General features: G+C 35.9%; 2 protein-coding genes across 15 annotated transcripts in view; one reads left to right on the forward strand and one right to left on the reverse strand.

The window, feature by feature from the left end:
- Window positions 1–2,592, forward strand: part of Mzt1 (Mitotic spindle organizing protein 1) — a gene marked incomplete in the record, with an annotated part of 7,524 nt that extends 4,932 nt beyond the window's left edge. The window contains 2 exon segments of the mRNA XM_070118829.1: window positions 463–589; window positions 865–2,592. Coding sequence (XP_069974930.1) covers window positions 508–589; window positions 865–1,007 — 225 coding nt within the window.
- Window positions 2,593–3,435: 843 nt separating this feature from the next.
- Window positions 3,436–12,500, reverse strand: part of LOC113816979 (abnormal cell migration protein 10) — a 159,233-nt gene continuing 150,168 nt past the window's right edge. For 10 of the 14 annotated variants that reach the window (XM_070118819.1, XM_070118818.1, XM_070118823.1 and 7 more), the window contains 7 exons: window positions 12,317–12,450; window positions 10,740–10,799; window positions 10,238–10,475; window positions 9,847–10,043; window positions 9,501–9,692; window positions 8,980–9,147; window positions 3,436–8,648 (listed from right to left, as the gene is read on the reverse strand). In XM_070118819.1, coding sequence (XP_069974920.1) covers window positions 6,723–8,648; window positions 8,980–9,147; window positions 9,501–9,692; window positions 9,847–10,043; window positions 10,238–10,475; window positions 10,740–10,799; window positions 12,317–12,450 — 2,915 coding nt within the window. In that variant the 3' untranslated portion in view covers window positions 3,436–6,722. The remainder of the gene's footprint in view (window positions 8,649–8,979; window positions 9,148–9,500; window positions 9,693–9,846; window positions 10,044–10,237; window positions 10,476–10,739; window positions 10,800–12,316; window positions 12,451–12,500) is intronic. The other 4 variants (XM_070118824.1, XM_070118822.1, XM_070118821.1 and 1 more) reach the window with 1 other exon arrangement.

A 12,500-nucleotide genomic window follows, 5' to 3' on the forward strand; every position in this document is an offset into this window, starting at 1 on the left:
TTTCTCTCTCTCCCTCTTTTTTCTCTCTCTCTCTCTTTTTCTCTCTCTCTCTCTCTCTCTCTCTCTCTCTCTCTCTCTCTCTCTCTCTCTCTCTCTCTCTCTCCTCTCTCTCTCTCTCTCTCTCTCTCTCTCTCTCTCTCTCTCTCTCCTCCCCCCCCTCCCCCTCCCCCCAGCCTCCCTCTTTCTCTGTTTCACATACCCTCTTTTCCCTCCTGCTCCTCTCACATTTTTTAGTTCTTGCTTTTCCCCTTCTCCCACAACACTTCAAGAACTGATTGCTTCTCATCACAGCGTAGATAGCTTTTTGTAGAAGTTAGACTTGTTAGCAGCTTCCAGTCTCAGACTGTGATACAGATGATCGAGCTGATGGTGTTTAATGTTTGCAATATTTTAGTAGGTTTTAAGCAATATGATGCTATTTTTCTTTCTCTCTTTTTGTCATTCAGCAAATTTATTTCCCAGACAGATTGAAATTCCTTTGAGAAGATAAGGCAGCCAGACAAAACCATGACCTCCACAGCACGCACGGTTGTGACAGCAAAAGAAACTTTCCAAATTCTGATGGAGGTCTCAAAACTTCTGAATACAGGTTAGTTTCTGTCTTTTTTCCTTGTACTTGTTTTCTTGCTGCTGTTTGTTTTTGAATTTGATTACTTAAATACAGCTTAAAATGTCAAAATTGTGTACCACACACACTGAAGTATTTAATATTAATCACACAGCCACTACCACCCTCCTCCCTCTGCCTCCTCCATCCTATTTCTAGTAACCCCTTCATTATCTTTTCCCCTCTTCCTCCCCAATCCCTTTTCCATATTCTCCCGGTAAGAAATGTGTAATGTGTACCTTTTGTCTTCCCCAAAGGATTGGATGAAACTACCCTGGCCATATGTGTCCGGCTGTGTGAAAGTGGCGCTAACCCTGAAGCATTAGCAAAAGTCATCACAGAACTGCAGAGAGTGAAAAGAGAAGAGACAGGCAAGGGGCAAGGGGATGGAGGGCAGTGAATTGACTTTATGTGGAATAGTAAAAGAAGTCATGTAGATACTCATTCAGCTTTTTTTTCTTTCTTTCTTTCTTTCTTTCTTTTTTCCTGATATCATGTTAGGAAAAGTACATCAATTATAATATTTTGTGATTTGTACACAATGTGTAATTTGATGCTAATGGTTTTAACTTCAGATATTCAGTTCAGCAGTTCACAAATAATGGAGATTAGTTCATTAGTTTTGCACACAAGAAGTGATCTATAAATAGGAAAAGCATATATGTATGGATTTTTTCCACTCTTCCTTGAAATTTATGTTGCAAAAATATAACAAAAGTAGCCATAATATTTTCTTTATTATATCTGAAAAGCAAGATATTCTATTGTATAGTGGCATTCTACATCATTTTTAATCTGATTGAGTTAGAAATGCTTTCCTTTAAAGAAAAGATCTGATATCACAAAAAAATACTGTTAACCAGCATTGATAGCACTATAACAGAAGAACTCGATGATTTGAAAATATATACAAGGTCATGAAAATTGAAATTCAGAATAATCAACTGGAATATCTCTGCTATACTTACTTTTATGATGATGAAGTTTGAAAAGTAGTAGTTTGAAATGAACTGTTACAGTACATACTAATAATACTAGTTATATTTTTTTTCTTTCACGTACAATTCAGTTTAGATCATATTTGCAAAATATTTAAAATCATTCTGGGATGCTAAGATTCAGGTATAGACCTGATTTCATTCATCTTTCAATTTTTCTCTCCATAAAACACATATACTAAACATATGATACAAAAGTCTTGCTTTTTTGTCCCCTTTTAAGGGAACAGTAATGCTAGTCATCAGTAGTTTAGTAATCTCAAGGCAGTAATACAATTATGTAAGAAGAGGCATTTGATGGTCTGTCTACATATGAATAGTTTTCTGTCATCATCATTATATTGAATATGAATACTGTTTTTGTTTTATAAAGTTTCTTTCATATTCTTGTGGATGTGAAAAAATCAAAGACAGACTAAAATAACACTGTTATATTAATACAGCCATTTCTAAAACTGCAATATTGGAAAAGTCTATAGGAAATATCAAGTAATTGCAACTGATTACATTTTCTCAAAGGTTATATTTGACAAATGTTTAGTGGAAGAAAGCCATCTGGGGAGTTAGCTTTTGTTTCAGTCCTGAAATGGAATATTAACTTTTGTCTTATTATTGAAAAGAATCCCTCCAAAAGAGTTAATTTTATTTTTGCCATACTTTATTTTTGGTATATACATTTTTACTTTTTAGAATTGAAAAATTGCAAATTTGAGCACTGCATTTTCAGTGGAGCATGCATTATCTGTGGCAAAATTTTGCATGTAAATAAAGTGGAAAGGTTTGCCAACATACAGAATATTTGATGTGAACATTTCTTGGTTGAATAGTATATTGCTTAAATAACTAGCCTTTTGAAATTGACCTCAGAAAATTAATTAAGTATTATTTTCAGGTTTTATTCTTATCTAACATAATTATACATACCATAATTGCAATCCTGTCTGTGTATGTTCCTCAACCAGGAAATTAATAAATGTTTAAAAAATATACTTTCTTTGAATGGATTATATACCAAAGAGTTAACTGACGTTTTATCATTCCTCTTAAGACAAAATATCAAATATATGAAGTATAATTTGGAATTTTTCTTTGGCTAAATTGACATTGGTTAAAACTCCTTGTTTTGCCCATTTTGAGATGTATGTACTGTTTGCAGCCTTTAGGTATGAGCTACAAGCTCAAGAAGCCTTTCCCTGTTAATTTCCAAATTCTAAAGTCATAATAAAAGCGATTAACTGAACTGATTTTCATGTTTAAAGTTTTTTGTATATTAATTAATAGTCCTGGCATAGCTACTTCAACACAAATAAAATGAGACTATTCCCACCTTCATCAGCCTAAAATTTTTATAAGCAAAGGCAAGAAGATAGGCTGCTTAGCACCTTTTATGATGCTAAATACTGAGGACCAATTCTCAGAAATAAATTAAGCTTCAAGATATATAGCTGGTAAGTTGTGTAAGAGTACATGTTATGGAATTAAGGATTCACTGAACTGGTGCCAGAACATTTCTACACCTAATAAAAATGGATAATGTCCATATCCTTCACCGTTATTATGATGATGTTCATGAATAATTCAAATGTAAACATGGATACAGAAAAATATACGTATATGCATTGTTTCCTTTTTTGTGAAAATTGCTTTGAGTATCATTAGATTTAAGATGATACTGTATGGTTACATTTATTTTGAACCAAAGAAATAGAAGCAAGCTTTCACTTCTTGACAATTAGTCCTTATAGTCTTTTATAACCACTAATAACTTCATTATCTTACTTAGTTTGATCAGAATCATAGCATTTCTAAGGGAAAAGAAACTGCTACACATTTTCATGAAGATATTTTTTATTATTGTGTATATATAATTTCTGTACAATGTGGAAGTTGGCACAAGGCCACTGGATTCTGGGTGATCATCTGCCCTTATTCCAGTTACCTATGATAGACCCTCTAGAAACCAGAGGAGACAAAGACATCGGTAAGAGAAGGTATAAACTTAAGGGGTATTCAGGAAGATTTGGGTTCAGAATTTTATCCCATGGGAGTCTGCTACAGCAGGTGAAGAAGGCCGGCAGCTTGAGGTAAGTTGAGACTGACACACCTCGGGCGGTCTTTTAGGGAAGAAGACTAGGAGACCAGACGCAGACAGTGACAGCTCAGTAATTCTATTTTAAAGATTACACAATTTGGACGCTCAGGCAAGAGTGGTTGGTTTATAAAGATTTAAATCAAACAGGCCGAAACAGGGAAAAACTATTAATTTCTTTTTCACATATGCAAATTAGAATCAGGGGGTTGGACAAAGAGGCTGCCAGGGATACAAAATATAATTTATCTATGAAGACCCGCATTAATTGGCTCTTCTTGAAATAGAAAAACAATATTAGCAACAATTCTCTCATGCATTTACAAGAATAGCACATAAAACACTAATGAAAGTAAGACATTAGCTACACAAAAACCTACACAAAAAAAAAAACAAGAATTATAATACAAGTATATGTTTATATAATCATTAAACCGAAGAAAAGAAAAGCTGCTGATGTGACTGCCTTTGGAATACATAATGGAGTGAAGCTTACATTTCAGAAACAAACAGGAACATGTTTCATCTAGCCACAACATTTACACTATTTCATACTGCAAGGTATGCAATATCTAAGGTCATGGCTTCAATAAAATGTTATATTCATTACAGCTTTTTGGATTACATGTAATCATTTAATTCATGCAAGTCAACCTCTTTATATACTGAAAAATATTAACTGCAGTTACCAAAAGATGTAGTTAATCCCTCAGAGAATAAATATATATATAATTGTATATATATGTATATGTTCAAAATTTTGTATAGATTTACATAGGACCCAGAAAAGTCGTCCACACTTTTTTTTGGTATATAATCGCTACTGAAGCATCAAGCAGATGGAAAAGACAAATACATACTTACTGCTGAGGTCTATACCATAATTCAGTTCTCTTTGTCTTGATGCTCATGTGTTGACTTCTCATTTTAGTGAAAGTACCACTCTTGAAATGCTTTCAAAGGTACATTCATAACAAATTGACAGTGATTAGTTGAAATAAAATTCTCATCAGTAAGACATACTGTACGAAAACAGATGACAACAATTTAACTATTTTAACTTCACTAATGATGGCAGAAAGAAGAAAAGTGCTCAGATATAACTGATACATCTTTTTACTGAGACCAAACCTAAAGATCTTTCTTTAATAATAACTACTACAGCCACTCATTAAGAAAAACATAAAGAGCATTTGCACTATTTCCACACCTCCTCAGTCAATTACCAACACCAGAAGTTTCTAGAATGTTGGGACGTATTTACAATCCAGCACTAGAATATTTGCAACTGATATATCTTTTACCAGTCCATAAATTGTAATTTAAATTGTAAACTGTAAAAAGAATAAATGAAAAAGATAATAAAAAATCTTTATATACCAAATCCTGATTTCTTATTCATAAACTTGAATAGTATTTTTATGGGTAAGGACTAAATAATATTCATTTGTTTGTAATAAATAATTGATACATTTACAATATCTAGCAATATTTATAATAAATAATACATAGTCTTTAAATCAATCTCTCAAAAACAACAAAAAACAAATTACAAGAGATATACTCCTTCACACTAGCAAAATCAGACATCTGGGTTTCATAAGAGACTTAACTATACAGCTCACATAACTCCTGCTCTTGTCTGAATATTGAACTGCAGTATCATCGAATCTTTGTAAATATCATAATACAAGATATAAAGGTCTGGTCTCAATATTAATATTCCCTTTGAAAAAGACTTTCAAAGCATGGTTGGAAGTACTAGAACCCCTCAAAGTACGAAGTTTGTGGCATAATATAATAATATGGATGGATCTATTTTACATAAAATGAAATCTGGCAGGCAGTTAAATGTGCTCTTAGCTTGTTACATATAAAATTCTTTCTTCCAGCTGATTACAATTCTTTTTTTTTTCTTCTTCTTTACAAGACCCATAATTGCACATAGAAACATTAGAGATTCTAGTCAAAGAAAAGCAAGGAAATTTTTCTTATGCACATTATCAAACACTTTAAAACATAAAAATAAATTGTTACAGTAAAAATGGTAAAAAACTCCTGCCCATCCTACAGCCACAAGGCTCTAGGGACAGTGTTAACATCTTTACAAAAAATACAAAAAAACATATTCAATGTACAATATACACTTTTACACATTTGGTTTCATAACTAACTGGTCAAAACATAAAGTCAATACCACCAAGTACTTAAGCTACTTGTTTTTTCCTAAACAAACAGAAAAGCAGTCAGCATTGACCAAATAAAATACTTGTTTCTTATCTGTAATTAAGTCGATATAGGCCACTGACAGAGTAATCTCCATCATGCTTAAACACTGACTATCAATGCTGATGCTTGGTGATACTGCTGGTGTAACTGGATGACCTTTAGTTACTGGTACCATGTAAATGTGAGAGCGGGTTTCTTATGCTTTTGGTAATGGGGGCAACCCATGCCAACTTTCTGGCTATGACCAATAGCTGCAAGCCTTACTAGCTATCTGCATATGCTAGAAATATACATGGTCAAGCTAGTTAGTTGAATACCAACAGTAACTAGGGTCAAGCTGATTCTGGGCACCTCTCCATTACTGTCCAATGACCAGCCCACATTGTAGCACCATTGGAAGAAACCATCGTTTTGCTCACCACAATACATGTAACAAGGAATTTCCCTAATGCTAAAATCAAAGGTACTTTACATCAATAGGGACATTAAGAAATATAATTTCATATTCAAGTGGAAATATTATACTAATGACTTCTTAAGTCATGACGACTGCCTTTACCAGTTTGACTGGAGGCATGCAGTAAAGGTCGGCGAGAAGGCCGTCCCCCTCGACACCGCCACTTCATCAGCACCGGCATATCACCATTGTTCTAACATAGCCCAACCATAATTAAGGGTTCTGTGAACCATGGCAACATTCATTAAGTAACAATCTTACATATATAATAACACTAAGCCTCCTTTCAGGTGCAAGTGGGGTAATGCTTAACAAGACAGGTGGCCACTAGCGTCGCAGTCGTCATTGTCGTGTACTCAGGTGGGTTGAGTCTGACCTCTTTGGTGGTGGAGGGGGAGGCTTTTTCCTTCCAGGCATAGTCTGTGAGAGTCTGTTCAGGTCCTCAGCATGAGGGGGAGGTGAAGGTTGCAAAGTATGGCTGGCAATTGGTCTTGGCATATCTACTGTTTCTGCACTGGGTTGGGGAGGTGAGCCATGAGGAGAAAGATTTTCATATAGGCTGCCATAATGTTCCTGGATCCAGGCTCCTACATTACGTTCAGTTTCACTGGGAAGTACAGGATCTCTAAATCCTAAAACTTCATGGGGCATTTTATCAAAGTCTTTACACTTCTGTGCTACTTGCCATTTTTTCTGCATAACTCTTTGTAAGCTGGTTAGGAAAGATCTTGGCGGAGTGATCTTATTTCCTGGACTGTCTAGACGACCTGGATTTGACAGTCTTGTTGACTCAGACCGTCGTGGAAGAGGAGGTTTTGTCGTTGGAGATTCAGGCGCTGGTGGAATATCCTGAACATCATCTACAAAGGTAATCCTTTTAACTTTCTTCTGTGGACTCCTTTGTGGCTGTGCATAAACAGGCTGGTGTGGTGGAGGTGAAGGTGGAGGAGGTGGCAATGGGGATTCAGGATGCCAGCCATTTTTGTGAGGGGGTACATTTGTGTTTGGTGGAACATGAGCAGTGTGAGCACGTAATTCAGCTAAATATGGAGGTGAAGCATAAGTGGCCGACTCACTTGAGTCACGGCGTGGTTTGGGTGCAACAGCTGGAGGTGTGACAGCCTGATATACAGGTGAACCAGCTGATTGATACACAGGTGAACCAGTAGCTTGATAAACTGGAGAACCTGGACCTCTAGATTTATTTGGTTTAGGAGTGGTAGGAGGTGGTAAGGGAAGGCCATGAGGTGGTGGTGGTGGTGCTCCAGGTTCTTGTGAAGGTGGTAAAACTGCATGTGGAGGTGGGGGTGGTGCTGCACCTGCATTTGGTGGACTAGATGGCTTAGGTGGACTAGGAGGGGGTGGAGGTGGCAGAGAGGTAATGCTAGCCATCATGAGATCTTCTGGATTGATTGGTGGGAGAGAAGCCTCATCAGGAGGAGGTGGAAGAGAATTAAGGCTGAGTGTGGATGCCAGCAATTCAGGGGGAGGTGGTGGTAATAATTCCATAGCACAAGGCTCTGTTAATTCAGGTGGAGGAGGTGGAAGGGGTAAGCTGTCCATCTCTTCTTCCTGAGGCACAGGACTTCCCATACTAGTATTCAGTATGCTACTAGATGAACTACTGTTTACACTGCTACGTGACTGAGTAGCTGAATTTCGTCTCCGTAAAGTATTCACTTCCTCTGTGAGGGAGCGTCTCAAACTCTGCCGACCAGCTGTGCCTCTGTTTGACGCTGTGTCCACTACATCCTCACCATCAACTTCTTTAACCAGTAATCTTGTTGTGGTGGTCAAGGGTAGCTTTGGATTGCTGGATGGTTTCCTCTTAATGGTTCCCTGAGGAAACTCAGACTCAAACCCGTGTTCACCTGTGGGTGTTCCTGCTGATGATCTCTCACTTAAACAACCACTTGAGCTACTCGAAGACCCACTCTTGAGACTATCCTGCCGCCAGACTGGTGGTCGACCAAGAGTGTTAACTGGTGTATCCTGGGAAGAGGATCCAGTCGAGGAATGGGCATCTTCCCCTCCTTCGTCTCCATCAACAACGCTTGGGGTAAGACTTGGGGCCAAGCAAGAATCTAAAGACTGGGATTCTGAGGAAGGAGTTGTGGCCTGTGATGGGCCTTGTGAGCTTCCCCCGACACCACTCTGGCCTGCCATTGATGCAATGCTGAAGGACCTAGAGGAGGCGAGCATGTCAATATCTTCTTGTGCAATGTCTTCTACAAGAGATCGGTAATTATCCAGTAATCTTTTTCCACTCTGAAAAAAATGGTAGTTTCTTATTAAATAGTGACCTTAAAAATCAAAAGGGAATGCTCATTAGTTCTCTACAAGTTACAACAACATTAATATATATCATATTCTCACAAAAGAATGTAAGAGAAGAGCAAAGGAGTATAAAAAAAAAGAGAATAATAATTTCTGCTTTCTTAATAACATCAAATAAGTGCTCATGTCTGAAAAAAGGGGGGGGGGGGAGAAGAGAGAGAGAGAAAAAAAAAACATTTATTCTGCATGACCAATTAATTGATAATAACTGCAACAGGCACCAATGAAATTAAGTACATCTACAATTCATCTTTTTCCATACCTTCGCAATTCTTATGCCCATCACCCACTGAGCCAAAGTACGGGGATCCTCAGCAGAGAGGTACTTTATGTACTTGCTGCTCTTTGCTTGAAGATGTGGATGCTTGATGGCAAAACACCAGTCACTTGGAGCTTTGTACTTTTTCTTCCATCCAACACCATAATAAACCTAAAGAAATATTTACAGTTAGTAATTCACTTTATGACAAGGGCTTGGCTTTTTCATTAAATGATACTTTTACTTATATTTCAGAAAGTGAAATTCTACTAATGTCTTAAACCAGTCTCTCTGACTTACACACACATAAAAATTATAATGAATAAATAAAAAAGAATATAACTAAAGTAATGAAACTTACCCTGAGAAGTACATTATATCAGTGCACACTTTTGAGAATTAAGAATTCATACTCTACAAAGCCATGTTTTAAACATCACTTTTAAATCTTTTAAATATCATATTATTCACAAGCTACTTTATCTACTTTAGTACAAATTATATAAATACACATAATAACTCACCTGATTTACTTCCAGCGTTGTAAGGCAGACAAGATCTTTTGAAGACCTAGAAGACTTTCCCTTTGGGCAGTAGTAAAGCCCAGAAGCACGGAGGACAAAATAGTATTTCTTCCAGACCTTTTTCCCTTCTGACTTCAAGAACAATGGCCCTTCTACTTCTGGAACACCTACACCAGTGCTTGAGAAGAATTCCTGCAAGGATGGTGGCCAGGTTTCATTTTCATGATCCACTTCTAGTAAATATAAACTATGCCTTAGGTCTGATCAACAAGAAGTATTTCATATAGTCTTACCAATGAAAGAAATATCAGAATCAAACAAAATCATCAACCTCTTCTATCCTCACCTCAATCAGGGTATTCCTTCCATCATCATCCATATCACATTGCTTCTGCGATGATGATCCTATGAGGATATACTGCTCAGGCCTCAAAAATAAATCATATTTATCAGGCCTTTCTAAAAAGAGCAGTTTATTCTTACTATCTCTAGTCCACAGCAAGAGGTTTTCTACCAACATCTCATCATCCTCATAAATTCGTTCTGCAGAAAAGAGAGGGAAGTGGAATTATAGATAATACTGTGGTTATTTCAACCATTCTTTGTTTGAAAATACAAGGGAAATGATAAACACAACCATACATAATTGATTTTATAACAAATAATCTACACAACAGATGATTTCTATAGTTATAAAAAACAAGACTTTAAATGACATTTACATCTTGAGTACTTACCCATATAAAGATCAGGTATATGTTCCACAACTGCCCACTTAGGATCCATCCTCACATGGTTCTTATCAGCTAACAGCCTTGTTACAAATGCTACTGTCATCTTCTCATCAACTAATAAAGACTTGGTTGAACCATCTGATGTGAAAGCTTTAATGAATAACTTTTTGACATTAGCTTCCTTGATTTTCTCCAAGGCCATCTTGATTTTCTCTGCTTTAAGTTTTGCTGCCTGTTCAACCTGTCATGTAGAAGTGGAATTATGTATTACCAGACATTACTTATACATCAACCTTTCACACTTATACTTACATTTCTTTCTTAGCTATATAATTTTACAGTTACTCCAAACAAATATGTCCAATCATATGTAAATATAATGACACAAATAACTTCCTTTTCTAACTCTGAAATGTCCACTTAAAACACAAACAATCACTCCTTTCTGTCAAGAAGTTTGGACAGAGAGGCATTAGTCCACAAAGGTTCCACACAACTCACTAACCTCATTCAACCCACAATCCTTTAGTAGGTCAGCCAGTTGAGGTAGAGTCAGGAAAAGGGTCTGTTTTTTTCACCACCACCATGCAAACCAAGCATCATGCAAAGGCAACAGGGGGAGAAATAAGAGAAACATACAGTATTAACACCTTTGCATTAGTATGATACTCTTATCTTATGACTTTTTGTGTCTTTTGTCTATTTTTAAAACTCTCTTTCAAGTAAACATCCACCAATCATCCCATAGCGATGCACTTAAAAACATTCACAGAGCAAAACATACTTTTTTTCTTACAAACTTTGTCTAAATTTTTTGCCTCTTCATCATTCACTCTTTTCTCTATGTAGTGGCAAAATACATGTTTAGTCTGTGAATGTGAGAAGCACAAAAAATCAAGGAACAGAGTATTGTTTTCACCATGAAAATATGTTAATCTGGTTAGTAAAATACACCCCAAAACAGTAGGAAGGAAAGCCAAATACATGCAATGAAGCTCATTTAAAATCTTTTCACCAAAGACCTTCAATGAACTCACACACACACAAAAATATATATAAATATACATATATATTTTTTTCATCCCCACTAAATGAACCACTATATGCTAGTAGGTATTGAAACTATAGAGATGTAGGCTGCTATCTTAATCTATTGATGAATGCACATCTGCATTTTATGAAAAAGTTGCAGTGTGATTTGTACTTTAATTTCCTTTTAATTATGGTGCTTCACTAATTATGTTTGATCAGTGAGGGATTTACACACCAAAGTTTACATATTCAGCTTATCATCACACTTTTAAATCTCAGATATTATAAACAATACATGTGTGTAATGTACAACAGCAAAAAAAAAGTGCTTAGTTTACTGAACTTAACCAATATCATTAAATCCTCATAAGGACAGGCAATAGGTAAATGCGATGTTCAAATAATACCATATATTCCCAATGTAAAACAGTTTAGAAAGGGGGATACTAACACCCAACCATCATGGGATTTACCTCATCACTTTTAATTTTAAAAACTAATCTTTTGATACAGAGAAACTCAGAATATACCAAACAGGGAAATAATAAAAATTTAAACTAAATGTTTCTTTTCAAATCTATTTTCTAGCCACTGTTCCTGTTTTTCTTTTATTATCGATATGCTAATAATGAACAAATTTGATTAATCACTTTAAAGAATCGGATTTACAGTTTTCTCTTATATTCTTACCAGATGTAGAAACTAAATTCATTACATACAGAAGACTGAAGCATTATCAGTGAAAATAATCAAAAACTATCTTCAACCACCCAAACCAATTACACTGCAGCTAATTCATATGAACACTATGAAACATTATCTTAACAGCCACCAGTTGCTATCCTATACTTTTTCTACTAACTCTCTAAATCTAAAGTTGCACAACAATAACAAATACAACCCATGCATTAACTAACAGGAAGAATGGCTAAAGTAAATCATAATGATTGTCATATATTCTTTTCTTTCCTTTTAGCCAATGTCTACCTTAATCAGTGGTTAGTAAAGTTAATATTCTTGAGAGGATATTCAAGCTTTTGAGATGCCTACCTGTGAGGTATGTTTGCCTGCATCATGCCTTGAGCCAGCACTTCCAGAGGCCCCACTTGAGGCAGAGCTCTCCGATGACAGCATGGAAACATTGTCACTAAATGCCGAGTCGTTGTCCGGGCTGTCAGTGCGTGCTGTAATTGAAGTTTTTGAATTTGTAACTACATACCTACAAAAATATATG

Source organism: Penaeus vannamei, chromosome 43, assembly GCF_042767895.1.
Source record: "Penaeus vannamei isolate JL-2024 chromosome 43, ASM4276789v1, whole genome shotgun sequence".
In the NCBI taxonomy this organism is placed as follows: Eukaryota; Metazoa; Arthropoda; class Malacostraca; order Decapoda; family Penaeidae; genus Penaeus; species Penaeus vannamei.